The sequence below is a fragment of the Salvelinus namaycush genome, chromosome 20, assembly GCF_016432855.1.
Source record: "Salvelinus namaycush isolate Seneca chromosome 20, SaNama_1.0, whole genome shotgun sequence".
NCBI classification, from domain to species: Eukaryota; Metazoa; Chordata; class Actinopteri; order Salmoniformes; family Salmonidae; genus Salvelinus; species Salvelinus namaycush.
The window spans coordinates 7,547,194-7,574,958 of record NC_052326.1 but is presented as its reverse complement, the minus strand read 5'-3'; the positions used below and the strand labels follow the sequence as shown (position 1 = coordinate 7,574,958).

Genomic DNA, 27,765 nt, shown 5'->3' with positions numbered 1-27,765 from the left:
TTGTGGAGTTTGTGTGAGCATGTAATAGGGCATGTGTGTGTGTGTGTGTGTGTGTGTGTGTGTGTGTGTGTGTGTGTGTGTGTGTGTGTGTGTGTGTGTCAGACAGCAGAGTAGCAGAAAATACACGAGAAACCTTCGCTTACCCAAAGTATATATATTATATGACTCACAAAACTTAGAATGTCAATTTCCAATCAATGACATTGGTGACCATCTGGTAATTTAGAAGTCAAGTTTTGAGTGTTTGCATTAAGGCCTAATACCTCACCCAGGGCCTTGCGTCAGCTTCACATGGTAAACATGGTTCATAATTCAAATTAAACTCTAGTATGCATGTCCCCGATCTCAAACAGCGTTGTTGTACCTTCAACAGTGAACTGGACAGTGAGATTGATTGAACCATCTCTAAAAAGTGTACAAAGTCATTACATCTGGCCAGTGATGTTGACGTCAACAGGTGACTCACTTCAGGATTCTAGAAGGGATAGAACATAGAGCTACAGCGCATTGGGAAGTATTCAGACCCAATGACTTCACACATTTTTTTTTTTACGCTACAGCCTTATTCTAAAATGGATTAAATTGTTTTCCTCAAACTACACACAATACCCCATAATGACAAAGCAAAAACACCGTTTTTTAGAAATGTTTGCAATTGTATTAAAAAAAAGAAGTAAAAACTGAAATATCACATCCACATAAGCATTCAGACCCTTTACTCAGTAGTTTGTTGAAGCACCTTTAGCAGCGATTACAGCCTTGAGTCTTCCTGGGTATGACGCTACAAGCTTGGCACACCTATATTTGGGACATTTCTTCCATTCTTCTCTGCAGATCCATTCAAGCTCGGTCAGGTTGGATGGGGAGTGTCTCTGCACAGCTATTTTCAAATCTCTCCACAGATGTTTGATTGGGTTCAAGTCCGGCCTCTGCCTAGGCCACTCAACGACATTCAGACTTGTCCCGAAGCCACATCTGCATTTTCTTGGCTGTGTGCTTAGGGTCCTTATCCTGTTGGAAGGTGAACCTTCGCCCCAGTGAGGTCCTGAGCAATATGGAGCAGGTTTTGACCAAGGATCTCTCTGTACTTTGCTCCATTCATATTTTTCTTGATCCAGTCTAGTCCCCTGCCACTGAAAAACATCCCCACAGCATGGTGCTGCCACATGCTTCACAGTAGGGATGGTGCCAGCTTTCATTTTTTCCATTTTAGAACAAGGCTGTAACGTAACAAAAATGTGGAAAAAGGGGTCTGAATACTTTCCGAATGCACAGTGGCCAGTTGATTAGGTACACCGCCTCGATGTGGCAGTGACTTGCTATTTCAAGCAGGCAGACAGGCATCAAGTTACTGTTCAATATAACGTTAGAATGGGCAAAATGAGTAACCTACGCAACTTTGAGCATGGTATGATCTTCGGTGCCATGCGCGCCAGATCCAGTATCTCAGAAAAGTGTTTGCGCACAACAGTGTCTAGGGTTTACAGGGAATGGTGCGACAAACAAAAAAACATCCAGTCAGCACCAGACCTGTGGTGAGAGAGGTTGGAGGAGAATGGCAGGAATTGTGCAAGCTAACAGGCGGATTAAATAACAGCACAGATTAAATGACAGCAGATTAAATAAAAGCGCAGTCGTAAAAGGCATCGTAGAACGCACAACTCGTCGATCCTTTTCGCGGATGGGCTATTGTAGCAGACGACCACACAGGGTTCCACTCCTATCAGCTAAAAACAAAAAGTGTCTCCAGTGGGCATGCAATCACCAACACTGGACAATTGAGTGGAAAAACATTGACTGGTCCGACGAATCCAAGTTCTTGTGGCATCATGCTGATGGCAGTCAGGATTTGGCGTAAACAGCATGGGTCCATGGTCCCATCCTACCTGGTGTCAACAGTACAGGCTGGTGGCAGTGGTGTCCTGGTGTGGGGTATGTATCCTGGCACACATTAGGGTCTTGATGCGTGTCCATGGTTAAGGGCTTGGAAGTAAGCATTTCACTAAGATCTACACCTGTTGTATACAGCGCATGTGACAAATTACATTTTATTTGAAACCAATTGAGCAGCTTTTTAACGTGATGCCCCGAAGAATTCAGGCTGTTCGGGAGGCAAAGAGGGGTCTGATCTGGTACTAGATGGGTGTACCTACTAAACTGGCCGCTGAGTGTATAATACACAGTGTTCTATTTAATTCCATGGGACAGAAGAAAGGAATTTAAAAAGGAACAACTGTCAGATGCTTCTTGATACCCCCGGAACTTCTTAAATTCCTTGGATAGAAGAAAGTCTGTGTTCCATAAACTGCAAAACACACCTCAATCTCGTGATTCAAATTGCTTTAATAAATCTAACAGCAAAGATTCCACCCAGATCTGTTCAAACAATGACGACAAAGACTTTTATTTTTTTGCTTTTATATTTTTAAAAACAAACAAAAAAAATAACATTAAATAAAATTTACAGCAGACATTATGCAATCATTGTGCACTTTTAACTATTTATTCTGATACGTTCTGCACAGCTGTCAACGAAAAACACAAGCACAATGAGGATGAGAGAGTGGGTTAGAGGGTCAACAGGAGAATGAGGTAAGTTGTGGGGTATATTGGGTTAAGAGGGGTAGGGGAGAAAGAGGTAGTTGGGGTGGGGGACACATGGGTTAAATTGGGGGTAGTAAGGTAGGGGTGAATGGGGTAATTTGGGATAGTGGGGCGGTGGAAAGGGCTAATTATGGGGAGTGGGGTGGGGGAGAATGGGTAAGCCGTAACAGGGTAGTGGGAGCACAGGGTACATTTGGACAATGGGGTAGGTTGGGAGAGTAAGGGTAGAGGAGGTAGAGGGGTAGGGTAGGAATGGATAAGTTGGAGTCATGAGGTAGGAGAAAAGGGGGCAGAAGGAACAGGCTGAGAGGGTATCATAAAGGGGATCCTAAACTTACCCACTGAAGAAAAGAAAAAAAATCACTGAATATATAGATTTATTCCTTACATCACTTATATAAATATATCGAACCGCAAAAGAACAATACTCTTCTGAGAAAAATAGCGCAATACAGAAACCCACAACAGCAGTATAAGGCAAACAGAAAGCCAGAGGAGAGAGGAGTGAGTGGGGGTATGCAGAGGAAGAGAGCATGAAAGAGTATGAGACAAGTGGCGAGAGGGTAAGAGAGAGGAATAGAAAAAAAATAGAAAGAGTGACTGTGCATAAATGTGTGCGCCTAAGAGCGGGGCGATGGGAGGGAGAGCGAGGAGGAGGAAAGAGAAAGTATAGACAGAAAAAGGAGGAAGGCTGGAGGAGAGCAGGGGAAGGATGGACTGAGGTTGAACTGTCCAGTGTGTTCAGGTGTGTGCTACGTGATCCTGTTGCCTGTCTGTACATAAGAATGTGTGTGTGTGTGTGTGTGATGGCACCCATACATGGCAACAGTGATCCACATGCTCACGTGTCTTATGTGCTCTTCAGGTATCTATAAAATAAAACAATCAAAAACAAAAACAATTCTTTTATAATTTGCAAACACCATCTTCTCCATTTGTGTTCCGTGTCCACCCCATCCCTTTAATGTGTGACGTCTTTTCTCGTTTGTCCAAAAACTGTCCAGTCCCCTCAGTCCAACTCCTCTACACTCCTCATTTCCAAAAGTATTTTTCTTCATCCCCCTCTCTTTTCACTGGGAGCTGGCCCTCTCCAGTACTCTCAGGTCATAGTTCTTTTTGGCGGCTCTCAGTTTGAAGAGGCTGACCCCACTGTTGTTGAGTTTAAAAGAAGCACTCTGTGCAGCCATGGTGGAGGGGAACACAGCCACCACCGTGTAGAGGTGAGCTGGGTCACCGCCGGGGCCGTCGCCCTTCCCCCCTCCAGCCCCAGGACAATGACCAGGGCCGTGATGCACTCCCGGGCCACCATAGCCTCCACGGCCCCCTGCCACCGGGTCCTTGAGCCACTGGATTTTGGCACCACACATGGAAAGCTGGTTGAAGAGCTTCTCAGCCTCTGGACGACTAATGCCCTCCGGGAGATCGGTCACCTCCAGCACCCGACTCACCACTGGAGACAGGGAGGAGGAGAGAGATCAGACACTAATACAACTACTCTATTCATTCAGACCCATTCCAGGCCATTTATTGTAAATAAGAATTTGTTCTTAATTGACCTGCCTGGTAAAATGAAATAAATTAGTTCTTATGGCTGCAGGGGCAGTATTGAGTAGCTTGGATGAAAGGTGCACAGTGGTGCCCATAGTAAACTGCCTGCTCCTCAGTCCCAGTTGCTAATATATGCATATTATTATTTGTAGTGGATAGAAAACACTCTGAAGTTTCTAAAACTGTTTGAATGATGTCTGTGAGTATAGCAGAACTCATATGGCAAAAACCTGAGAAAAAAATCCAAAGAGGAAGTGGGAATTCTGAGGTTGGTGGATTTTCAACACAGCCCCTATTGAACACACAGTGGGATATGGATGAGTTGGCACTTCCTACGGCTTCCACTAGATGTCAACAGTCTGTAGAACCTTGTCTGATGCCTCTACTGTGAAGTGGGGCCGAAGGAGACAGGAAAGTCAGGTCTACCATGACCTGGCCATGCGCGTTCACATGAGGGAGCTCTGTTCCATCGCATATCTGAAGTCAATGTAATTCTCCGGTTGGAACATTACTGAAGATTTATGTTAAAAACATTCTAAAGATTGATTCAATACTTCGTTTGACATGTTTCTACTGACTGTTACGGAACTTTTTGACATTGTCAGCTTTTAGTGAAGGCGCTTTCTGACTTTGGATTTGTTTACCAAACACGCTAACAAAAAAAGCTATTTGGACATTACCGAACAAAACAAACATTTCTTGTGGAAGTGGGAGTCCATTCCGATGAAGATCAGCGAAGATTTAATGCTTTTTATGAGTTTCGTTGACTGCACAATTTGGCGGGTAACTGTATGGCTTCCTTTTGTGGCTGAACGCTGTTCTCAGATTATTGAATATTGTGCTTTTGCCGTAAAGCTTTTTGAAATCTGACACAGTGGTTGCATTAAGAACAAGTGTATCTTTAATTCTATGTAAAACATGTATCTTTCATCAAAGTTTATGATGAGTATTTATGTTATTTGACGTGGCTCTCTGCAATGTCTCTGGATATTTTGGAGGCATTTCTGAACATGGCGCCAATGTAAACTGAGATTTTTGGATATAAATATGAGCTTTATCGAACAAACCATATATGTATTGTGTAACATGAAGTCCTATGAGTGTCATCTGATGAAGATCAAAGGTTAGTGATTCATTTTATCTCTATTTCTGCTTTTTGTGACTCCTGTCTTTGGCTGGAAAAATGACTGTTTTTCTGTGATTTTGCGGTGACCTAACAATCGTTTGTGGTGCTTTCGCTGTAAAAACTATTTGAAATCGGACACTTTGGTGTGATTAACAACAAGATTACCTTTAAAATGGTATAAGATACATGTATGTTTGAGGAATTTTAATTATGAGATTTCTGTTTGAATTTGGCGCCATGCACTTTCACTGGCTGTTGTCATATCATCCCGTTAACGGGATTGCAGCCATAAGAAGTTTTAATACAAAAATCAAGTATTTTTGTTCTGGATGTGTGTGTGTGTGTGCAGGACGCAAGTCAAGTGTATTGAAATCGTAGAGGCACAAACCTTGAGTCGAAAGTACAAAATATACTGCAGATATACCACATAGACCGCAATGAAGACGTCTGCGTCTGTTGTCTTACCTACGTCAGTGGTGCCCAGGTCTGTAGACTGAGACTTCAGTGTCTGCCTCTTCCCTCTTGCACCATGCTTCATTCCTACTTGGCTCTGCAACACACCAACAGCTAAAGTGTCAACAAGGTTACAGGCCAGTAGATATGCAGGAATGGAGTGGAGGGTTGGATGGATGGAGGGGAAGCGGCAGTGCGCTTCAAGGAGGGTGAGAACGGAGGGATGGAGAGAAGTAGTACCTGATGTGAGCTGTAGTTTGTCTGGTTGTGCATGAGGGGGGGACATAGGCTATACTGGAGAGGCTGGCCCAAAAGAGAGTAGCGCCCATCACCTGCACACAACACAAACATATATATGATAAAAAAACGAATTGACTAATGTCGGTTCAATTATTTGCATTCCATTTAGTTTTTGTTCTTCTTCTGTGAGCGAGAGGTAAATCAGATCAAACCCGAACTGTGCAATGTAGTAGGGAGTTGCCGTTTCAAACAGGCCAATATTCCACATGGTTAATTACAACAAAAAAATGCGATAAACTATGACCGTATTAATCCATTGCGCGCCTACAGTACTTGTCCGGTCTGTGACAAGAATGCGCGAGAAAATACATGATCGAAGTGATTGATAGTTTTGTATTCAGCAGTCAGTCAAAAGTAAACCTGATTTACTTTGAAGAACTACTAAAATAGTGATTTTGTCACACGGCATAAGTAGCAGCTCTATAGGTATTAAAATACCTGGAATGAAATAAAGTCTATCAAATAAAACAAACGTAATATACACACATGAAATATTGTATTAAAGTAAATAAATGATGGTTCTTAAGTGATAAGCAGTAATGGGCAGTCATAACCATCATGTGACTTTAATTAATTGTTTTATTCTGTGTTACAGCATTCTACCCACATAATACATAGTGCATTTAATGTTTTAAAAGAAAAATTGCACCGTAATCAACCTCAAAAAGCACTAATTGCTCTGCACTAGTGAGAGGGGTATGTCTGTGTGTGTGTGTGTCTGGGTCAGTGCCAGCCATAAGGGTAAAGTGAGTAATGCAAAGTCAGGTTCTCGGGGCCTATTGGTGGCTGGCCAAAGACGAAATGGAAAGGTCATTAACAGGTCAGTGTGGAAGTGGGTGAAAGATAAAGGACCAGGGTTTTATCTTAACCGAAGCGTTATATTGTACAGCGCCGGCTGCAGCAGAAGCAAACTCCTTCATCACCGGCTCTTTGGTCTGCGCGATTGGCTGGGGGACAACGCATGTCCGCAGGTGGCGCAGTCGTGGGGAAACTTGAACGCTCTCATATCTCTTCCGTGGGGAAACTCATTTAAACTTGTTTAAATCTGTCTGAAGGCTTTCATACAGTTGAAGTCGGACGTTTACATACACTTAGGTTGGAGTCATTAAAACTCGTTGTTCAACAACTCCACAAATTTCTTGTTAACTTCTCTAGGATAGGGGGCAGCATTTTCACATTTGGATGAAAAGCATACCTAAATTCAACTGCCAGCTACTCATCCCAGAAGATAAGATATGCATATTGTTAGTAGATTTGGATAGAAAACACTCTGAAGTTTCTAAAACTGTTTGAATCATGTCTGTGAGTATAACAGAACTTATTTAGCGAAACCGAGGACAAACCATTCAGATCTTTTTTTTTTTTTTTTGAGGTCACTCTCTTTTCAATGGATTTTCATTGGGAATACAGATTTCTAATTGACCTTCTTGCAGTTCCTACCGCTTCCACTGGATGTCAACAGTCTTTAGAAATTAGTTGAGGGTTTTTCCTTTGTGTAATGAAGAAGTACGGCCATTTTGAATCAGTGTCACTTGTTGTGTACTTTTAGATAGAGGCGCGTGACCAGAAAGCATGCTTGTTTTAATCCTGTATTGAACACAGATCATCCCGTCTTCAATTTTATCGATTATTTACGTAAAAAAATACCTAAAGTTGTATTACAAAAGTAGTTTAAATGTTTTGGCAAAGTTTACAGGTATCTTTTGAGATATTTTGTCGTCACGTTTGAGCAAGTTGGAACCTGTGTTTTTCTGGATCAAACGCGCCAAATAAAAGGACATTTTGGATATATATATCGACGGAATTAATCGAACAAAAGGACCATTTGTGATGTTTATGGGACATATTGGAGTGCCAACAACAGAAGCTCGTCAAAGGTGTTGAAATATGCTTATCTCTCCTTGTTTACAATGGTGCTAACTCAGATAATAGCATAGTTTGCTTTCGCCGAAAAGCCTATTTGAATTCTGACATGTTGGCTGGATTCACAACCAGTGTAGCTTTAATTTGGTATCTTTCATGTGTGATTTAACGAAAGTTTGATTTTTATAGAAATTTGAATATGGCGCTCTGCATTTTCTCTGGCTTTTGGCCAAGTGAGACAGTAGCGTCCCGCCTAAACTCAGATTTTTGGATATAAATATGAACTTTACCGAACAAAGCATACATGTATTGTGTAACATGAAGTCCTATGAGTGTCATCTGATGAAGATCATCAAAGGTTAGTGATTCATTTTATCTCTATTTCTGCTTTTTGTTACTCCTCTCTTTGGCTGGAAAAATGGCTGTGTTTTTCTGTGGCTATGTACTGACCTAACATAATAATTTGGTGTGCTTTTGCCGTAAATCCTTTTTGAAATCAGACATGTTGGCTGGATTCACAACAAGTGTAGCTTTAATTTGGTGTCTTTCATGTGTGATTTCATGAAAGTTGGATTTTTATAGAAATTTATTTGAATTTGGCACTCTGCATTTTTACTGGCTTTTGGCCATATCTCAGAGAAGTTAACAAACTACAGTTTTGGCAAGTCGGTTAGGACATCTACTTTGTGCATGACAAGTAATTTTTCCAACAATTGCTTACAGAGATTATTTCACATATTATTCACTGAATCACAATTCCAGTGGGTCAGAGGTTTACATACACTAAGTTGACTGTGCCTTTAAACAGCTTGGAAAATTCCAGACAATGATGTCATGGCTTTAGAAGCTTCTAATAGGCCAATTGACATAATTTGACTCAATTGGATGTGTAACTGTGGATGTATTTCCAGGCCTTCCTTCAAACACAGTGCCTCTTTGCGTGACATCATGGGAAAATCAAAAGAAATCAGCCAAGACCTCAGAAAAAAAAATTGTAGACCTCCACAAGTCTGGTTCATCCTTCAGGGGAAATTTCCACACCCGAAGGTACCACGTTCATCTGTACAAACAATAGTACGCAAGTATAAACACCATGGGACCATGCAGCCGCCATACTGCTCAGGAAGGAGACGCGTTGATTCCTAGAGATGAAAGTACTTGTGCGAAAAGTGCAAATCAATCCCAGAACAACAGGTACAAAAGTATCTATATCCACAGTAGAACGAGTCCTATATCAACATAACCTGAAAGACCGCTCAGCAAGGAAGAAGCCACTGCTCCAAAACCGCCATAAAAAAGCCAGACTACGGTTTGCTACTGCACATGGGGAGAAAGATCCTACTTTTGGAGAAATGTCCTCTGGTCTAATGAAACAAAAATAGAACTGTTTGGCCATAATGACCATCGTTATGTTTGGAGGAAAAAGGGGGAGGCTTGCAAGCCAAAACACCATCCCACCGTGAAACACGGGGGTGGCAGCATCATGTTGTGGGGGTGCTTTGCTGCAGGAGGAACTGGTGCGCTTCACAAAATAGATGGCGTCATGAGGGAGGAAAATGATGTGGATATATTGAAGCAACATCTCAAGACATCAGTCAGGAAGTTAAAGCTTGGACTCAGATACACCAGCTCTGTCAGGAGGAATGGGCCAAATTTCAACTTAATGTGGGAAGCTTGTGGAAGGCTACCCAAAACGTTTGACCCAAGTTAAACAATTTCAAGGCAATACTACCAAATATTAATTGAGTGTATGTAAACGTCTGACCCACTTGGAATGTGATGAAAGAAATAAAAGCTGAAACAAATCACTCTATTATTATTCTGACATTTCACATTCTTAAAATAAAGTGGTGATCCTAACTGACCTAAGAGGGAATTTTTACTGGGATTAAAATGTCAGGGAATTGTGAAAAACTGAGTTGAAATGTATTTGGTTAAGATGTATGTAAACTTCCAACTTCAACTGCACTGTATCCTTCACTATCTATTCTTTACCATCTATTGCATCTTAGCCGCTCTGTCACTGCTCATCCATATATTTTATACTTTTTATATATATTCTCATCCCATTCCTTTACTAGATTGTGTGTATTAGGTTCTGTTGTGGAATTGTTAGATTATCACCTGTTAGATACAGCTGCACTGTCGGATCTAGAAGCATAAGCATTTCGCTACACTCACAATAACATCTGCTAACCATGTGTATGTGACCAATAAAATTTGTTTGATCTTCCAAATATTGAGTTACTACCAAACCCTGTACACAATCCATGTCTCAACTGTCTCAAGGCTTAAAAATCATTATTTAACCTATTTAAACACTCTGAAGTTTCTAAAACAGTTTGAATCATGTCTATGACTATAACAGAACTTATTTGGCAGGCGAAACCCTGAGGACAAACCATTTAGATTCTTTTTTTAGAGGTCACTCTTTTCAATGGGTTTTCATTGGGAATCCAGATTTCTAAGGGACCTTCTTGCAGTTCCTATCGCTTCCACTGGATGTCAACAGTCTTTAGAAATTGGTTGAGGTTCTTCCTTTGAGAAATGAAGAAGTAACACTGTTCAGAATGAGGGTAGAGGGAAGTGTACTCTTTGTTAGAGGCGCGTGACCTGAAAGCTAGCTACACTTTGTTTTCCTCCGGTATTGAACACAGTATATCCCGTCTTCAATTTTATCGATTATTTATGTTAAGAAATACCTAAAGTTGTATTACAAAAGTAGTTTGAAATGTTTGGACAAAGCTTACAGGTAACTTTTGTAGTCATGTTGCGCGAGTTGGAACCGGTGTTTTTCTGGATCAAATGCGCCAAATAAATGGACATTTTGGATATATATCGACGGAATTAATCGAACAAAAACGACCATTTGGGATGTTTATGGGACATATTGGAGTGCCAACAGAAGAAGCTCGTCAAAGGTAAGGCATGAATTATATCTTTATTTCTGCGTTTTGTGTCGCGCCTGGAGGGTTGAAATATGATGGTCTGTTTTTGTTTGCCTCGTTGCTATCCTCAGATAGCTTTCGCCGTAAAGCTTTTTTGAAATCTGCCATATTGGTTGGATTCACAACAAGTGTAACTTTAATTTGGTATATTGAATGTGTGATTTCATGAAAGTTGAATTTTTATAGTAATTTATTTGAATTTGGCGCTCTGCATTTTCACTGGATGTTGGTCAGTTGGGACGCTAGCGTCCACATATCCCAGAGAGGTTTTAATGTTTTGTACACTCAGTGTACAGTATATTCGGAAAGTATTCAGATCCCTTGATGTTTTACACTTTGTTACGTTACAGCCTTATTCTAAACATGATTAAATCGTTTCTCTCAATCTACACACAATACACACCTATAACGACAAAGCAAAAACAGGTTTAGATTTTTTTTCAAATGGATAAATAAATGTAAAAAGTACTTTGTTGAAGCACCTTTTGCAGCAATTACAGCCTCAAGTCTTATTGGGTATGACACTACAAGCTTGGCACACCTGTATTTGGGGAGTTTCTCCCATTCGTCTCTGCAGATCCTGTCAAGCTCTGTCAGGTTGGATGGGGAGCGTCGCTGCACAGCTATTTTCAGGTCTCTCCAGAGATGTTTGATCGTGTTCAAGTCCGGACTCTAGCTAGGCCACTCAAGGACATTCAGAAACTTGTTCCGAAGCCACTCCTGCGTTGTCTTGGCTGTGTGCTTAAGGTCGGTGTCCTGCTGGAAGGTGAACCTTCACCCCAGTCTGAGGTCCTGAGCACTATGAAGCAGGTTTTCAAGGATCTCTCTGTACTTTGATTCATTCATCTTTCCCTCGATCCTGACTAGTCTCCCAGTCCCTGAAAAAATATCCCGACACCATGATGCTGCCACCACCATGCTTCACCGTAGAGATGGTGACAGGTTTCCTCCAGACGTGACGCTTGGTTTTCAAGCCGAAGAGTTCAATCTGGGTTTCATCAGACCAGATAATCTTGGTTCTCATGGTCTGAAAGTCCTTTAGGTGCCTTTTGGCAAACTCCAAGCGGGCTGTCATGTGCCTTTTACTGAGGAGTGGCTTCCATCTGGCTACCATAAAGGCTTTATTGGTGGAGTGCTGCAGAGATGGTTGTCCTTCAGGAAGGTTCTCCCATCTCCACAGCGGAACTCTGGAGCTCTGTCAGAGTGACCATCAGGTTCTTGGTCACCTCCTTGACCAAGGCCCTTTTCCCTGATTGCTCAGTTTGGCCGGGCAGCCAGCTCTAGGAACAGTCCCAAACTTCTTCCAGTTAAGAATTATCGAGGCCACTGTGTTCTTGGAGACCTTCAATGCTGCAGAACTGTTTTGGTACCCTTCTCCAGATCCGTGCCTTGACACAATCCTGTCTCTGAGCTCTATAGACAATTCCTTCAACCTCATGGCTTGGTTTTTGCTCTGACATGCACTGTCAACAGTGGGACCTTATATAGACAGGTGTCTGCCTTTCCAAATCATGTCCAATCAATTGAATTAACCACAGGTGGACTCCAAATTGTAGAAACATCTCAAGGATGATCAATGGGAACAGGACGCACCTGAGCTCAATTTTGAGTCTCATAGCAAAGGTTCTGAATACTTAAATAATAACTTAAATAAGTGATTTCAATGTATTTTTTAATAAATGTGCAACAACTTATAAAAACCTGTTTTTGCTGTCATTATGGGGTATTGTGTGTAGATTGATAAGGGGGGGGGGGGGATTGTCAATTGTAGAATAAGGCATAAAATGTGGAAAAGGTCAAGGGGTCTGAATACTTTCCGAATGCATTGTATATACATTTATATATATTTTTTATATTTGACCTTTATTGAACTAAGCAAGTCAGTTAAGAACAAATTCTTATTTTCAATGACGGCCTAGGAACAGTGGGTTAACTGCCTGTTCAGGGGCAGAACGACAGATTTGGACCTTGTCAGCTCGGGGATTTGAACTTGCAACCTTTCGGTTACTCGTCCAACGCTCTACCCACTAGGCTACCCTGCCACCCCAAATACATATGTGTGTGCACAAGCGTGACTGTGTGTGACTGCATGTCTGTGTATGTGTGTGCCCGTGTGTTGTTACCTTGCGCAGACCCTGGTCCGGGCCGGGGGAACTGTGACAGTAGGCCGAGGCCAGGACAGACGCTGCTCACGCTGCCTGAGGGGGAGAGAGTGGGGGACTGGGTAGGGGAGGCCAGGGGACTGCTCATCTGAGTACTGGCCTGGAAAGGAAAGGGGGGGGGTCAGAACTCAGCAAGGATCCTTTACATGAATGCTACACAGTATGTGTACGCTGTATTGCATGTATGTGAGTGAGTGAATGTGAGTGAGAGAGGTATGAATATAGTGGTATAGTTTACATTTACATTTAAGTCATTTAGCAGACGCTCTTATCCAGAGCGACTTACATAGTGTACCTGTTGTGTGTTGTCAGGTTTGTAGAGTTCTCCAGGCTTGCTGGGCCTCTGCTCTAGGCTGTAGTATTTGCAGGGGTTCCACTGTACCAGAGGAGGGTTCTGGGTAGGCTGCGGCCCGTTGGGGACGCTAAGCTGCATGACCATCACCCCGGGGCCTGGGGGTGGCACTCCTGTAGCACACAGACAAAGTTGAATGAAGTTACACAGTACAGCAGTGTTTGTTACGGAGTCTAGTTGATAGGTAATCGACTAGTTGGACTGTTCCCCAGACTCCAGGCGTAGGGATTTGTACAATGCTTAACAAGGCTATTGAACTTAACATTGGTGTCTGTCTTTATTCCTTAATCCAACTTATCATACAGAAACATGGTATCAGAAGTGGCTCGGAAAACACACGTTTGTTATTTTTGTAGCTAAGTACAGTATAGGCGCAGTTACGTTCCATATGCGAACACAAGCCGTTTCCTACTCACAACACTGATCAACTCGTTGTTAGCTGGCTAGCTAGCATCACTACCTACCTCCATGACTGAAGGCAAAGAAATCTCCTATTCCATTGCTATGGCAGCGAACATTCCGCCACCAAATCACATGGTTCTCACAGGGGACTGGAATACTAATTGGGACAACTTCAGGGATGAATTCGAGGACTATGCGCTGGCGACCGGTCTACATGAGAAACCCAACGAGGTACAAGCGGCAACTCTGAGGAGTTTAATGGGCAGCGAATGCAGGCATATCTACCGGCACAATCTCACCCTCACGGCACGACAACAGTGTGATGCAAAGGCTATATTGGATGCATTGGAGAATTACTTCAAACCCGCCAGAAACGTAATTTACGAGCGGTTCGTTTTCGGAAGCTGCAAACAGGAAGAGGGTGAGTCAGTACACAACTTTGTAACCCGTTTGAGAGAGAAATCCGCCACTTGTGAATACGGGGGATTGAAAGATGAACTGATTCGTGACAAAATAGTACTGGGAATTGCAAATGAGAATACGCGCCGGCGTCTACTGAGAGAGAGAGGCTTAACATTAGTAACTGCCATCGAAATGTGCCGCACTGCTGAAGTCACTGACATGAGAATGAGAGCAATGGAAACGGAAACCCCACGCTCCGACGTTGATACTGTTCACGCTGTTGCTAGGCAGACATTCAGACAAAACCAATCGAGGCAGAGTAATTCACCACGAACGGTGAACACAGAGAGCCCCGTAGCATGTAAATACTGTGGGAATACACACACACGTGGCAAAGAGCACTGCCCGGCCTATGGAAAACCATGCAGAGCTTGTGGAACTAATAATCACTTTGCAAAAGTGTGTCTCAAAAGCAAAAGAAGGGTGAGTGAGGGCAAGATTCACTGTGTTGATGATGTTACTCAATGTTCAGAGCTGAACAGTGAAAGTGACATTTACATGCATGAATCCATTGGGGCTGTACACTCAAGAGGGAAGAAATGGTTTGTGACACTACGATTACACAACAAGCAACAACGTCAACTGGATTCGGGTGCTACATGCAACGTAATGAGCTACAAAGACAAAATCAATCTGGCACCTGACACACATCTATTTCCCAGCGATACTAGACTAAAGCTGTACTCAGGAGAACTAATGAGCTCTATGGGCACCTTTGAGACCGAATGTGTTATTCGGGGACGCAAACACAAGCTGGAGTTCGAGATTGTGAAAACCAGTCAAAATCCTCTCCTCTCAGGCTCTACATGCGAACGCCTGGGACTGATGCAGTTCACTGTACCAAATGACCTGCACATTGTGGATCATGTCCAGCATGGACCCCTGTCCAAAGAACAACTACTCAGCAGATATGACGATGTATTCAACATGCCCGTTGAATCAGTGCCTGGGGAGGTACACTTTGAAGTGGATGAGAGCATTACTCCAGTCCAGTGTGCTCCTCGCAATGTGCCCATTGCAATGAAAGTGGCTGTGAAGGCCCAGCTGGACAAGTATGAGGCCGATGGCCACATGACATCTGTGACTGAACCAACTGACTGGATCAGCAATATGGTCATAGTGAAAAAACCAGAGAAGCTGAGGGTCTGCATCGACCCAAAGCATCTGAACCAAGCACTGAAACGATCCCACTACATCATGCCGACACTAGAGGATGTCCTCTATAAGCTTCCCAAGGCCAGGATTTTCACCTTGGTGGATGCCCGAGATGCATTCCTTCAATGCAAGCTGGACGAAGAAAGCAGCTTCATGACTACCTTCTGGACCCCCTGGGGTCGGAAACGCTGGCTCAAGCTCCCGTTTGGTGTCTCAGTGGCGCCTGAGGTATACCAACGCAAGCAGCACGAGTTACTGGCTGGGCTCAAGGGCATTGAACCCATCGCCGATGATATCCTGATCGTAGGCTGTGGTGAAACAGACGAAGAAGCAGAACGCGACCACGATGTGAAGCTCCTGGCACTGATGGAGCGCTGCCGATCAGTTAAGCTTCGTCTTGGCCTGAAGAAGCTGCAGTTCAAGGTGAAAGACGTCCACTTCCATGGCCACATTCTCTCGGCAAAAGGCCTGAAGCCGGACCCAGACAAGGTCCAAGCGATCCTCGACATGCCAAACCCGTCTGATGCAAAAGGAGTACAGCGTCTCATCGGCTTTGCAAACTATCTTGCAAAGTTCATGCCACACCTATCAGCAGTCTGTGAGCCTCTGCGCCGGTTGCTGGACAAAGACACACCATGGCACTGGCTACCCAAGCACGAGGCCGCAGTGCAGGAGATGAAATCTCTGGCTTCATCCATGCCAGTGTTGCGCTACTACGACGTCACGAAGCCTGTCACAATCCAGAGCGACTCTAGCCAAAGGGGACTTGGATGCTGCCTTATGCAGGAAGGCCAGCCCGTTGCGTTTGCCTCGAGAGCGCTCACCCCCACCGAACAAAACTATGCACAAATTGAGAAAGAGTGCCTCAGCATCGTCTTCTCCTGCCAGCGATTCCATCACTACTTATATGGTCGAGAGCTGGTCACCGCTGAAACTGACCACAAACCACTCATTGCCATATTCAGTAAACCTCTCCTCAACGCGCCCAAGAGGCTTCAAAGTATGCTCCTGACTCTGCAAAACTACAGCCTGAAGGTCATTTACAAGCCAGGACCAGAGATGTACATCAGCGACACACTGAGCAGGGCAACAGCACAATGTACAGGTAGAGGCACTGCCTATCAGCGGCAGGCCATCTGTTCGCTACAGCAGGAACAACAAGATGTTCAACAGATCAATCAGGCAGACTACTTAAACGTGACAGATCACCGCCTAGCCCAGATCAGGCAACATACTGACAAGGACGAACACCTACAGTCACTGAAGTCCATGGCTCTCGCAGGTTGGCCATATCTGAAAGAGGAGACACCTTTCACAGTGAGAGAATACTGGACCTTTCGAGATGAGATCAGTGTGCAAAATGGCGTCTTGTTCAGAGGTCAGAAGGTCATTATTCCCAAATCACTACGTCCAGAGATGCTTACCCGCATACACTCCAGTCACGTTGGAGGTGACGCATGCTACCGTCAGGCTCGTGAAACATTATACTGGCCAAACATGCAAGCAGAAATTAAAGACTTTGTCAGCAACTGTACCACATGCAACGAGTACGCTCATGAACAGCAAAAGGAAACCATGATGTCACACGAACTGCCCACAAGGGCCTGGCAAATCATCAGCATGGACTTATTCAGCCACAGACAAAAGGACTATCTTCTCCTCGTTGATCATTACTCTGACTTTTGGGAAATTGAACTGCTCCCTGACTTGTCTGCAGAGACGGTCATAAAGCGCTGCAAGGCGCAGTTTGCAAGGCAAGGTCAGCCTGACAAGGTAATCACGGACAATGGCCCACAATTCACTGCACAGTTCAAGCGTTTCGCCTCAGAATGGGAGTTTGACCACGTGACCTCCTCTCCAAGACACCCAAAAGCAAATGGCAAGGCAGAATCAGCTGTCAAGATTGCAAAAAACCTGTTAAGCAGGGCCTTGCGCGACAGCAACGACCCATGGAAAGCGATCTTACAGTGGAGGAACACACCCACCGAAAACATGGACAGCAGCCCAGCACAACGCCTTCTGTCCAGACGTCTGAAGACTACTATCCCCGTAGCTAACAAGCTACTTGAGCCCTGCGTCATGGTTGGCGTCACGGACAAACTGCGTCACAGAAAGCAGCTCGCTAAGTGCTTCTACGACCGGACTGCTCGAGACCTACCAGAGCTGGAGGTGGGTGAAACTATAAGGATGAAACCGCTGCCGGGAGACCACACAGGACTTTGGAGGCTGGGCACATGCCTACAGAGAGTTGCACCACGTTCTTACCTGGTGGATGTTGGTGGCTCCCTCTATCGTCGCAATCGGGTGGATCTGCGCGTAGCAGAGCAGACAAACCAGAACATGCCATACACTCACTTAGATGAGCTGGATCACAGTCCAGGCCTAAGGGTAAGGGGTGCAGAATTGAGACATGAGCCAACTGAAGGTGAAGCTTCTACCCCACCAAACTCTCCAGCTCGTGGCCCTAATCCTACCCCTGTCAGAGCCAATACTTACTCACGGGTGGGTCGGCTGTGCAAGCCACCGGACAGGCTTACTCTGTAAGCAAGAGACTTAACTTGTTGTCTGTTAATTTAAAAAAATATTTCAAAAATTTAAAAAATTTAAAAAAGGAAGATGACAGCTGAAGTAAAAAGAAAATGTCATGCTTTTCAATTGTTATGACTTGACTGTTAAGAACTCAATGTTATGCCGTTATGTTTGCACTTTCTATTGAAAAGGATGATGTTACGGAGTCTAGTTGATAGGTAATCGACTAGTTGGACTGTTCCCCAGACTCCAGGCGTAGGGATTTGTACAATGCTTAACAAGGCTATTGAACTTAACATTGGTGTCTGTCTTTATTCCTTAATCCAACTTATCATACAGAAACAGTGTTCTTCAATCCAGGCAAGGTCACATTTAGTATGACACAATGTTGTCAAGTGTCCAGAAAAATATATATAGTGGAGAACAGACTTTCCATAAAGTTAAGAATAATGTTAGCTCTCTTTGTGGCATTTCTATTTGCAATGGACCATGTACAGTATGTCGCAAACTCCTAAACGCAACGCTGGTCTAGAGTCTAGGCTTATATGTCAAGGCCAGTACTAACACAGCTGGTTGACGTAATCAACAAAGTCCAAAAAACATCTCTTTGTGAACCAGATGAACAGTCACCTGAATATTGCTGCTGCATCTGCTGAGGGTTGCAAGGGGATGGAGACTGGCTCATCTGGTACTGCTCTGAGTTGGGCTGCAGGTACCCCACTGATGGGCTGGGAGAGACACACACACACACAGCGACACACACACACTGTGTAAGCACTTGGCAGCCCTCCACATGCACAGACGGTAGGCATATCACGCCGACAAGCTGCGGTCTGCTAGGCTTCAATTACAATGCAAATATTTTGTTTAGCAAGCGTGTAGAAGGAATGTGAAAGCAGGAAGTGTGTGTGTGTGTGTGTGTGTGTGTGTGTGTGTGTGTGTGTGTGTGTGTGTGTGTGTGTGTGAGAGAGTCACAGAAAATACAGATTCAAGTGTTCAAGAGGTTGCTTATTGATTCCAGTCTTGTGAGTTTCTATCCTATTCAATAGTTTGTAATGACCTCAGGGTGTCAAACACTTAAGCGTGCATTCAAGCGGTTGACGTGTCAGCAGGAGAACGTGTTACAGATAGACGCACTGGCAGAACACGTCTTGTTAACAGACAGTGTTAAACAATTTAATTCATACCTGGATGGATTCAGACCATTACTCTGCTTCGGGAGTTCAGGCAAATTATATGTAATGCTTTTGTTTTTTTAAGCGTACTTTATTACAATTTTGTTACTTCTACAAGTGAGCTGTAACTAATACTTATTAAGAACAAGTTATCTGGGGTTCTAGCTCAAAATGTCTGCTGTGGCGTCACCCAGGTGTGTGTGACATGTTGGGAGTAGTGGAGTTTTTCCCCTATACAATATCAAGCACTTATATAATACATCATATTTTACGCATCTACCTTGTGCTGTTCTGTTGTGTGGGGGTGATGACGCTATAGTATATGGGCAATCCTTGGCCTGCCATGGGTCCCTGTACCCCCTGGACAGTCTGGAGAGACTGGCTGACTGGCACCATGACTTGCTGCTGGTACTGCTGCTGTACCGCCTGCTGAGACTCATTGGCCACCGGCACCTGATGGGAGATGTAGAAGGTGATATACTGTAGATATCGCTTAGCCAGAACGGGGCGTAAACTAATGACACTGTGGAATACTTGACTCGGGAAAGGTTAGTGGGGTTCACTTATGTTCTGGGGTTGGTCTTTGAACTAAATAATACATTCAGAAATATTCATAATCGGAGAGAGAAGTTGTCTGGCTCCTCTTTAGATCCACGTCTTAAAATAGACAAGAGTCACAAACCGGTTAAGACTTTGATCAAGAAAAGGGTTGTAGTTATTTTACCACGTTTCATTGAAATGTACAGCTGTCTATCGTCGACATAGCAGTACAAAATTGACACTAGAAATAGCATCACAGAGGTGGCATATTCAATAAAAACAAAGCCTTGAGGAACTCTGAAAAGTTCATGTACACTTGGCGTGATTTAAGAATGCACATCATCGTGCACGGAATTAAAGTCAATCCAATAGACCTATATGTACCCCCCCGAAGAACAATTCAGACAGCCATTTTGCCTTTCTTAATTGCCCCTGAGGGAATAAATCAAGTTGTATTGAATTGACTTGAATTGAGGGCCTACTGTACCTGATATGAGGGCATTTGTGGGTACTGGACCATCATCCCGGTCATCTGTCCTTGTATGCCCTGCCTCTGGGAAGAGATGAGGGTCTGGTTCTGGGGCTGCTGGGGTACTCCTATCATCCCCTGGTACTGGGGCTGCTGGCTGGGCATCATGGTCTGGAGACCTGCTGGAGACAACATGCAGTGGGTTAATACAGGTGTGTGTGTATTCTGGGAATGCTGCACTCCTATTAACCCTGTACCTACTGGTGACGACCATATCACGTCATGGTTATGTTAACACAGGCTATCTAGAAAGAAAGGAATGGACACCTAAATATAAGGAAGACCCGGGTCTGGAGCTTAACAAGTTGCCAAGGACAGTATAGCAGGAGGTAGGGCTTGTTGCAGCCTTAATGCTCAGGGTCCTACGAGTATAATCATGGTAACTTTCGGGAACTCAGTACTGTTCTCCCCAATTTCACAATGTGGTAGCTAAAATAGCCATTTAATCCTGGTAACCATTATTTAGCTGACCTTGATCCTTGTGTAAAGAGTTATCAAAAAGTCCTACAGTTGCACCATTGAGAGCATCCTGACTGGCTGCATCACCGCTTGGCATGGCAACTGCTTGGCATCCGACCGCAAGGCGCTACAGAGGGTAGTGCGTAAGGCCCAGTACATCACTGGGGCCGAGCTCCCTGCCATCCAGGACCTCTATACCAGGCGGTGTCAGAGGAAGGCCCTAAAAATGGCCAAAGACTCCAGCCACCCAAGTCATAGACTGTTCTCTCTGCTACCACAAGGCAAGCTGTACCGTAGCGCCATGTTTGGGACCAAAAGGCTCCTGAACAGCTTCTACCCCCCCAAGCGTAAGACAGCTGAACAGTTAATCAAATGGCTACCTGGACAATTTGCATTGACCCGGTTTATTTTGCACTGGCTCTATGCACACTCACTGGACTCTACCTACAAACTCATACACACACTACACACACACTTCACCCTGCTGCTAATCTGTATTATCTATCCTGACTGCCTAGTCACGTTTACCCCTGCCTACAGTACCAGGCAAAGGTTTGGGCACACCTACTCATTCAAGGGTTTCTTTATTTTTACTATTTTCTACATTGTAGAATAATAGTGAAGACATCAAAACTATGAAACATATGGTATCATGTAGTAACCTAAAAAAAAAGTGTTAAATCAAAATATATTTTATATTTGAGATTCTTCAAAGTATCCATCCTTTGCCTTGATGACAGCTTTGCATGCGGTTGGCATTCTCTCAACCAGCTTCACGCGGTAGTCACCTGGAATAAATTTCAATTAATAGGTGTGCCTTGTTAAAGATAATTTGTGGAATTTATTTTTCTTAATGCGTTTGAGCCAAATCAGTTGTGTTGTGACAAAGTAGGGGTGGTATACAGAAGATAGCCCTATTTGGTAAAAGACCAAGTCCATATTATGGCAAGAACAGCTCAAATAAGCTAAGAGAAACAATCCGGAACACTTCCAAGAACTTTGAAAGTTTCTTCAAGCGCAGTCACAAAAACCATCAAGCGCAATGATGAAACTGGATCTCATGACGACCACCACAGGAATGGCAGAGGATAAGTTCATTCGAGTTACCAGCCTCAGAAATTGCAGCCCAAATAAATGCTTCAGAGTTCAAGCAACAGACATCTCAACATCAACTGTTCAGAGGAGACTGCGTGAATCAGGCCTTCATGGTCGAATTGCTGCAAAGAAACCACTACTAAAGGGTCACCAATAAGAAGACACTTGCTTGGGCCAAGAAAAACGAGCAATGGACATTAGACAGGTGGAAATCTGTCCTTTGGTCTGATTTGAGATTTTTGATTCCAACCGCTGTGTCTTTGTGAGACGCAGAGTAGGAGAATGGATGATCTCCACATGCGTAGTTCCCACCGTGAAGCATGGAGGAGGTGGTGTGTGATGGTGTGGAGGTGCTTTGCTGGTGACACTGTCAGTGATTTATTTTGAATTCAAGGCACAGTTAACCAGCATGGCTACAACAGCATTCTGCAGCGATATGCCATCCTATCTGGTTTGCGCTTAGTGGAATTATCATTAGTTGTTCAACAGGACAATGACCCAACACACCTCCAGGCTGTGTAAGTGTTATGTGACCAAGAAGGAGAGTGATGGAGTACTGCATCAGATGACCTGGCCTCCACAATCACCCGACCTCAACCCAATTAAAACGGCGCCGGAGAAGGTGGCTGACGTTTTACGTGTCCCCAACCGATTGTTTTTTAAAAACTTATTGTGTACATAATGTTGCCGCTACAGTCTCTTATGACCGAAAATAACATCTGGACATCAGGACTGCGATTACTCACCACGGACTGGCAGAATCTTTATTTTTCCTTTAACGAGTCCGACGAGCCCGACGTGAATGATATACTGCTTTCTCAGGAACAGGCCCAGATCCCCGTGATTAGCGTGAAGAGGCGGCGGAGAAAAAAGGGGCTAGAGGGCGGGCTGTCTTCTGAGAATTTATAGGCGATCAAATAAACCCCCACTTCCTTCCATTCTGCTAGCAAACATGCAATTTTTGGAGAATAAATTCGATGACCTACGCAGAAGTTTAAACTACCAACGGGACATTAAAAACTGTAACATCTTATGCGTCACAGAGTCGTGGCTGAACAACGACACTATCATCATACAGCTGGCTGGTTATACGCTGTACCGGCAGGATAGAACAGCGGTGTCTGGTAAGACAAGGGGCGGCGGACTATGTATTTTGTAAATAACAGCTGGTGCACGATATCTAAGGAAGTCTCAAACTATTGCTCACATGAGCTAGAGTATCTCATGATAAGCTGTAGACCCCACTATTTACCTAGAGAGTTTCCATCTGTATTTTTCATAGTTGTCTACATACCACCACAGACTGATGCTGGCACTAAGACAGCATCGAATAAAATGTATTCCGCCATAGACAAACAATAAAACGCTCACCCAGAGGCGGCACGCCTGGTAGCCGGGGACTTTAATGCAGGGTGACTAAAATCAGGTTTAGCAAATTTCTATCAGCATTTTAAATGTGCAACCGGGGGGGGGGGGGGGGCACTGGACCACCTTTACTCCACACACAGAGATGCATACAAAGCTCTCCCTCGCCCTTCATTTGGCAAATCTGACCATAATTCTATTCTCCTGATTTCTGCTTACAAGCAAAAATTAAAGCAGGATGCACCAGTGGCTCGATCAATAAAAAAAAAAGTGGTCAGATGAAGCAGACGCTAAGCTACAGGACTGTTTTGCTAGCAGAGCCTAGAATATGTTCCAGGATTCCGCCGATGGCACTGAGGAGTACACAACATCAGTCACTGGCTTCATCAATAAGCGCGTTGATGACGTCATCCCCACAATGACCGTACATACCCCAACCAGAAGCCATGGATTACAGACAACAGCCGCACTAAGCTAAAGGCTAGAGCTTCCGCTTTCAAGGAGCGGGACTCTAACCAAGAAGCTTAGAAGAAATCCCACTATGCCCTCTGACGAACCATCAAACAGGCAAAGCATCAATACAGGACAAAGATCAAATCGTACTACATCAGCTCTGACGCTCGTCGAATGTGGCAGGGTTTGCAAACCATTACAGACTACAAAGGGAAGCACAGCCGAGAGCTGCCCAGTGACACGAGCCTAGCAGACGAGCTAACTGCTTCTATGCTCGCTTGAGGCAAATAACACTGAAACATGCATGAGAGCACCAGCTGTTCCAGAAGACTGATCACGCTCTCCGCAGCCGATGTGAGTAAGACCTTTAGACAGGTCAACATTCACAAGGCCGCAGGGCCAGACGGATTACCAGGACGTGTACTAAGAGCATCCGCTGACCAACTGGCAATTGTCTTCATTTGCAACCTCTCCCTGTCCGAGTCTGTAATACCAACATGTTTTAAGCAGACCACCATAGTGCCTGTGCCCAAGAACACTAAGCTAACCTGCCTAAATGACTACCGACCCGTAGCACTCACGTCTGTAGCCATGAAGTGCTTTGAAAGGCTGGTCATGGCTCACATCAACACCATTAACCCAGAAACCCTAGACCCACTCCAATTTGCATACCACCCCAACAAATCCACAGAAGACGCACTCCACACTGCCCTTTCCCACCTGGACAAAAGGAACACCTATGTGAGAATGCTATTAATTGACTACAGCTTCGCGTTCAACACCATAGTGCCCTCAAAGCTCATCAATAAGCTAAGGAACACATCCGCCACGTGTGATCCTCAACACAGAGGCCCCTCAGGGGTGCATGCTCAGTCCCCTCCTGTACTCCCTGTTCACTCATGACTGCACGGCAAGGCACGACTCCAACACCATCATTAAGTTTGCCAATGACACAATAGTGGTAGGCCTGATCACCGACAACGACTAGACAGCATATAGGGAGGTCGGAGACCTGGCCATGTGGTTCTCACCGACGGGGCTGCAGCAGAGCAGGTTGAGAGCTTCAAGTTCCTTGGTGTCCACATCACCAACAAACTAACATGGTCCAAACACACCAAGACAGTCGTGAAGAGGGCATGACAAAACATATTCCCCCTCAGGAGACTTTAAAGATTTGGTATGGGTCCCCAGAACTCCCTCATTGAGAGCATCCTGACTGGTTGCATCACTGCCTGGTATGCCAACTGCTCGGCCTCAAACCGCAATGCACTACAGAGGGTAGTGTGAACGGGCCAGTACATCACTGGGGCCAAGCTTCCTGCCATCCAGGACCTCTATACCAGGCGGTGTCAGAGGAAGGCCCTAAAATTTGCCAAAGACTCCAGCCACCCTAGTCATAGACTGTTCTCTCTGCTACCGCATGGCAAGTGGTACCGGAGCGCCAAGTCTAGGTCCAAGAGGCTTCTCAATAGCTTCTACCCCCAAGCCTTAAGACTCCTCAACATCTAATCAAATGGCTACCCAGACTATTTGCACCCCCCCTTTTACACTGCTGCTACTCTCAGTTGTTATCATATATGCATAGCCACTTTAATAACTCTACCTACATGTACATATTACCTCAACTAACCGGTGCCCCCGCACTTTGACTTAGTACCGGTACTCCTTGTATATAGGCTAGTTATTGTTGTTAATGTTTTTTGTTGTTACCATTTCCTATTTTTTATACATTTTGTCTTTCTTTTTAACTGCATTTTTGAGAAAGGGCCCGTAAGTAAGCATTTCACTGTAAAGTCAACACCTGTTGTATTTGGCGCATGTGTCAAATAACATTTGATTTGAAATATTTTACATATCTGAACCTTATTGGTGGTGTTTCTGTTGATCGTGTTGACTGGGTAGCCCAACGGACTCCCGTATACAGTGTTGCCAAATCAGGTAGGCAGCGATTCGGTCATCAACGCCTTGATGACGGTTTTAATGCCTAAAACGCAACACACTGTTAATTTAAAAAAAAAAGTGTACAGGAGTCCTGGCTTTCCCCAGTCCTGCTTACTTTTCACCCACACTACTGGATCTAAGCAAGGTTCTCACGCAACTGTGTATCTTCATTTTAATATGAAGTGTAGAAACGTAGTTGGCGTTTGGCCCCCCCAAAAATCCGAATTTGACATGCTAATGATCCTGTTTAAAAATCGGGTAATTAGTTTGCAAAAACAGTTGTATTCAGTACCCTCATGCAAGTAGATGAATCTAAATTGGTGTGTGAGAACAAGGACGGATGTAATTTAAACTGCAAGGCACTTTAAAGACAGTCAGATAGGTAGATGAGAGGGATGGGCATGGTACTGACCTGACTGCTGTGTGGGCTGAGTCATCGGCTGGGAGTGCTGGGTATGGGCAGGGTAGGACACCTGGTGAGTCATGGGTCCAGGCCGGTACTGCTGCCCCGTGCTGGGGTACTGCCCAGGTGGGTAATACGACACATGAATCTGCGGAGGGGTTCGGTAGAGGGAGGGAGGGGAGAAACACACCGTTCAGTTAAAAAAATAAACTTTCCAACCAAGGTGAATGAATAGAGAAGCAAACTAGAAATCAACTATTGCACATCCAACAAACTATCCCAGGCGGTGCAGGGTGTTTGCTTTCCACCCTACGAGCTTGACTCCGTCGGAGTTAGCTCCCTAATTGTTGAGTTCTGCGAGAGAGACAGATCTGTAAGCCATGCTGCCTTATGGCTTTAGTGGCTGTCATGAAGGGCACACTACAGGAACTACTAGTGCACTACTAGTGCTCTGGAGAAATCTCACTCTGCCCATGGTATTCTCCTTACTGTGAAAGCACTGCCACTTCCTCACGAAGCCAGCAAGAGACATCAGAGCAGCTATTTGCCAAATTCCTACTTGGGCATTGTAGGAACCCCAGTGTAGGGTCAATGACGTGGAGGTTTTTGTCCTCCAGAATATAAATGAATCTTTTATGGATCCAAACGCCTCGTTACTGGCTTGGCTGGAGGGCAGTGTGACGAGAAGAGAGAGGTAGAGGCAGGGAGAGAGAGAGAGACCGAGAGAGGTAGAGGCAGGGAGAGAGAGAGAGACCGAGAGAGAGGTAGCGGTGGAGGCAGGGAGAGAGAGACCGAGAGAGAGAGAGGTAGAGGCAGGGAGAGAGAGACCGAGAGAGAGAGAGGTAGCGGGAGACCGAGAGAGAGAGAGGTAGCGGGAGACCGAGAGAGAGAGAGGTAGCGGGAGACCGAGAGAGAGAGAGGTAGCGGGAGACCGAGAGAGAGAGAGGTAGCGGGAGACCGAGAGGTAGCGGGAGACCGAGAGGTAGCGGGAGACCGAGAGGTAGCGGGAGACCGAGAGGTAGCGGGAGACCGAGAGGTAGCGGGAGACCGAGAGGTAGCGGGAGACCGAGAGGTAGCGGGAGACCGAGAGGTAGCGGGAGACCGAGAGAGAGAGGTAGCGGGAGACCGAGAGAGAGAGGTAGCGGGAGACCGAGAGAGAGAGGTAGCGGGAGACCGAGAGAGAGAGGTAGCGGGAGACCGAGAGAGAGAGGTAGCGGGAGACCGAGAGAGAGAGGTAGCGGGAGACCGAGAGAGAGAGGTAGCGGGAGACCGAGAGAGAGAGGTAGCGGGAGACCGAGAGAGAGAGGTAGCGGGAGACCGAGAGAGAGAGGTAGCGGGAGACCGGGAGAGAGAGGTAGCGGGAGACAGGGAGAGAGAGGTAGCGGTGGAGGCAGGGAGAGAGAGGTAGCGGTGGAGGCAGGGAGAGAGAGGTAGCGGTGGAGGCAGGGAGAGAGAGGTAGCGGTGGAGGCAGGGAGAGAGAGGTAGCGGTGGAGGCAGGGAGACGCAGCGGTGGAGGCAGGGAGACGCAGCGGTGGAGGCAGGGAGACGCAGCGGTGGAGGCAGGGAGACGCAGCGGTGGAGGCAGGGAGACGCAGCGGTGGAGGCAGGGAGACGCAGCGGTGGAGGCAGGGAGACGCAGCGGTGGAGGCAGGGAGAGGCAGCGGTGGAGGCAGGGAGAGGTAGCGGTGGAGGCAGGGAGAGAGAGGCAGCGGTGGAGGCAGGGAGAGAGAGGCAGCGGTGGAGGCAGGGAGAGAGAGGCAGCGGTGGAGGCAGGGAGAGAGAGGCAGCGGTGGAGGCAGGGAGAGGCAGCGGTGGAGGCAGGGAGAGGCAGCGGTGGAGGCAGGGAGAGGCAGCGGTGGAGGCAGGGAGAGAGAGGTAGCGGTGGAGGCAGGGAGAGAGA

The 27,765-nt window shown here is 45.4% G+C and overlaps 1 protein-coding gene across 9 annotated transcripts in view; it reads right to left on the bottom strand.

Moving 5' to 3' along the window:
• Positions 1–2,325: 2,325 nt before the first annotated feature.
• Positions 2,326–27,765, bottom strand: part of LOC120065000 (R3H domain-containing protein 2) — an 80,017-nt gene continuing 54,577 nt past the window's right edge. For 5 of the 9 annotated variants that reach the window (XM_039015630.1, XM_039015628.1, XM_039015634.1 and 2 more), the window contains 10 exons: positions 25,874–26,012; positions 20,107–20,270; positions 19,360–19,532; positions 18,535–18,632; positions 17,641–17,757; positions 13,300–13,469; positions 12,966–13,104; positions 5,972–6,063; positions 5,744–5,828; positions 2,326–4,054 (listed from right to left, as the gene is read on the bottom strand). In XM_039015630.1, coding sequence (XP_038871558.1) covers positions 3,675–4,054; positions 5,744–5,828; positions 5,972–6,063; positions 12,966–13,104; positions 13,300–13,469; positions 17,641–17,757; positions 18,535–18,632; positions 19,360–19,532; positions 20,107–20,270; positions 25,874–26,012 — 1,557 coding nt within the window. In that variant the 3' untranslated portion in view covers positions 2,326–3,674. The remainder of the gene's footprint in view (positions 4,055–5,743; positions 5,829–5,971; positions 6,064–12,965; positions 13,105–13,299; positions 13,470–17,640; positions 17,758–18,534; positions 18,633–19,359; positions 19,533–20,106; positions 20,271–25,873; positions 26,013–27,765) is intronic. The other 4 variants (XM_039015636.1, XM_039015637.1, XM_039015632.1 and 1 more) reach the window with 3 other exon arrangements.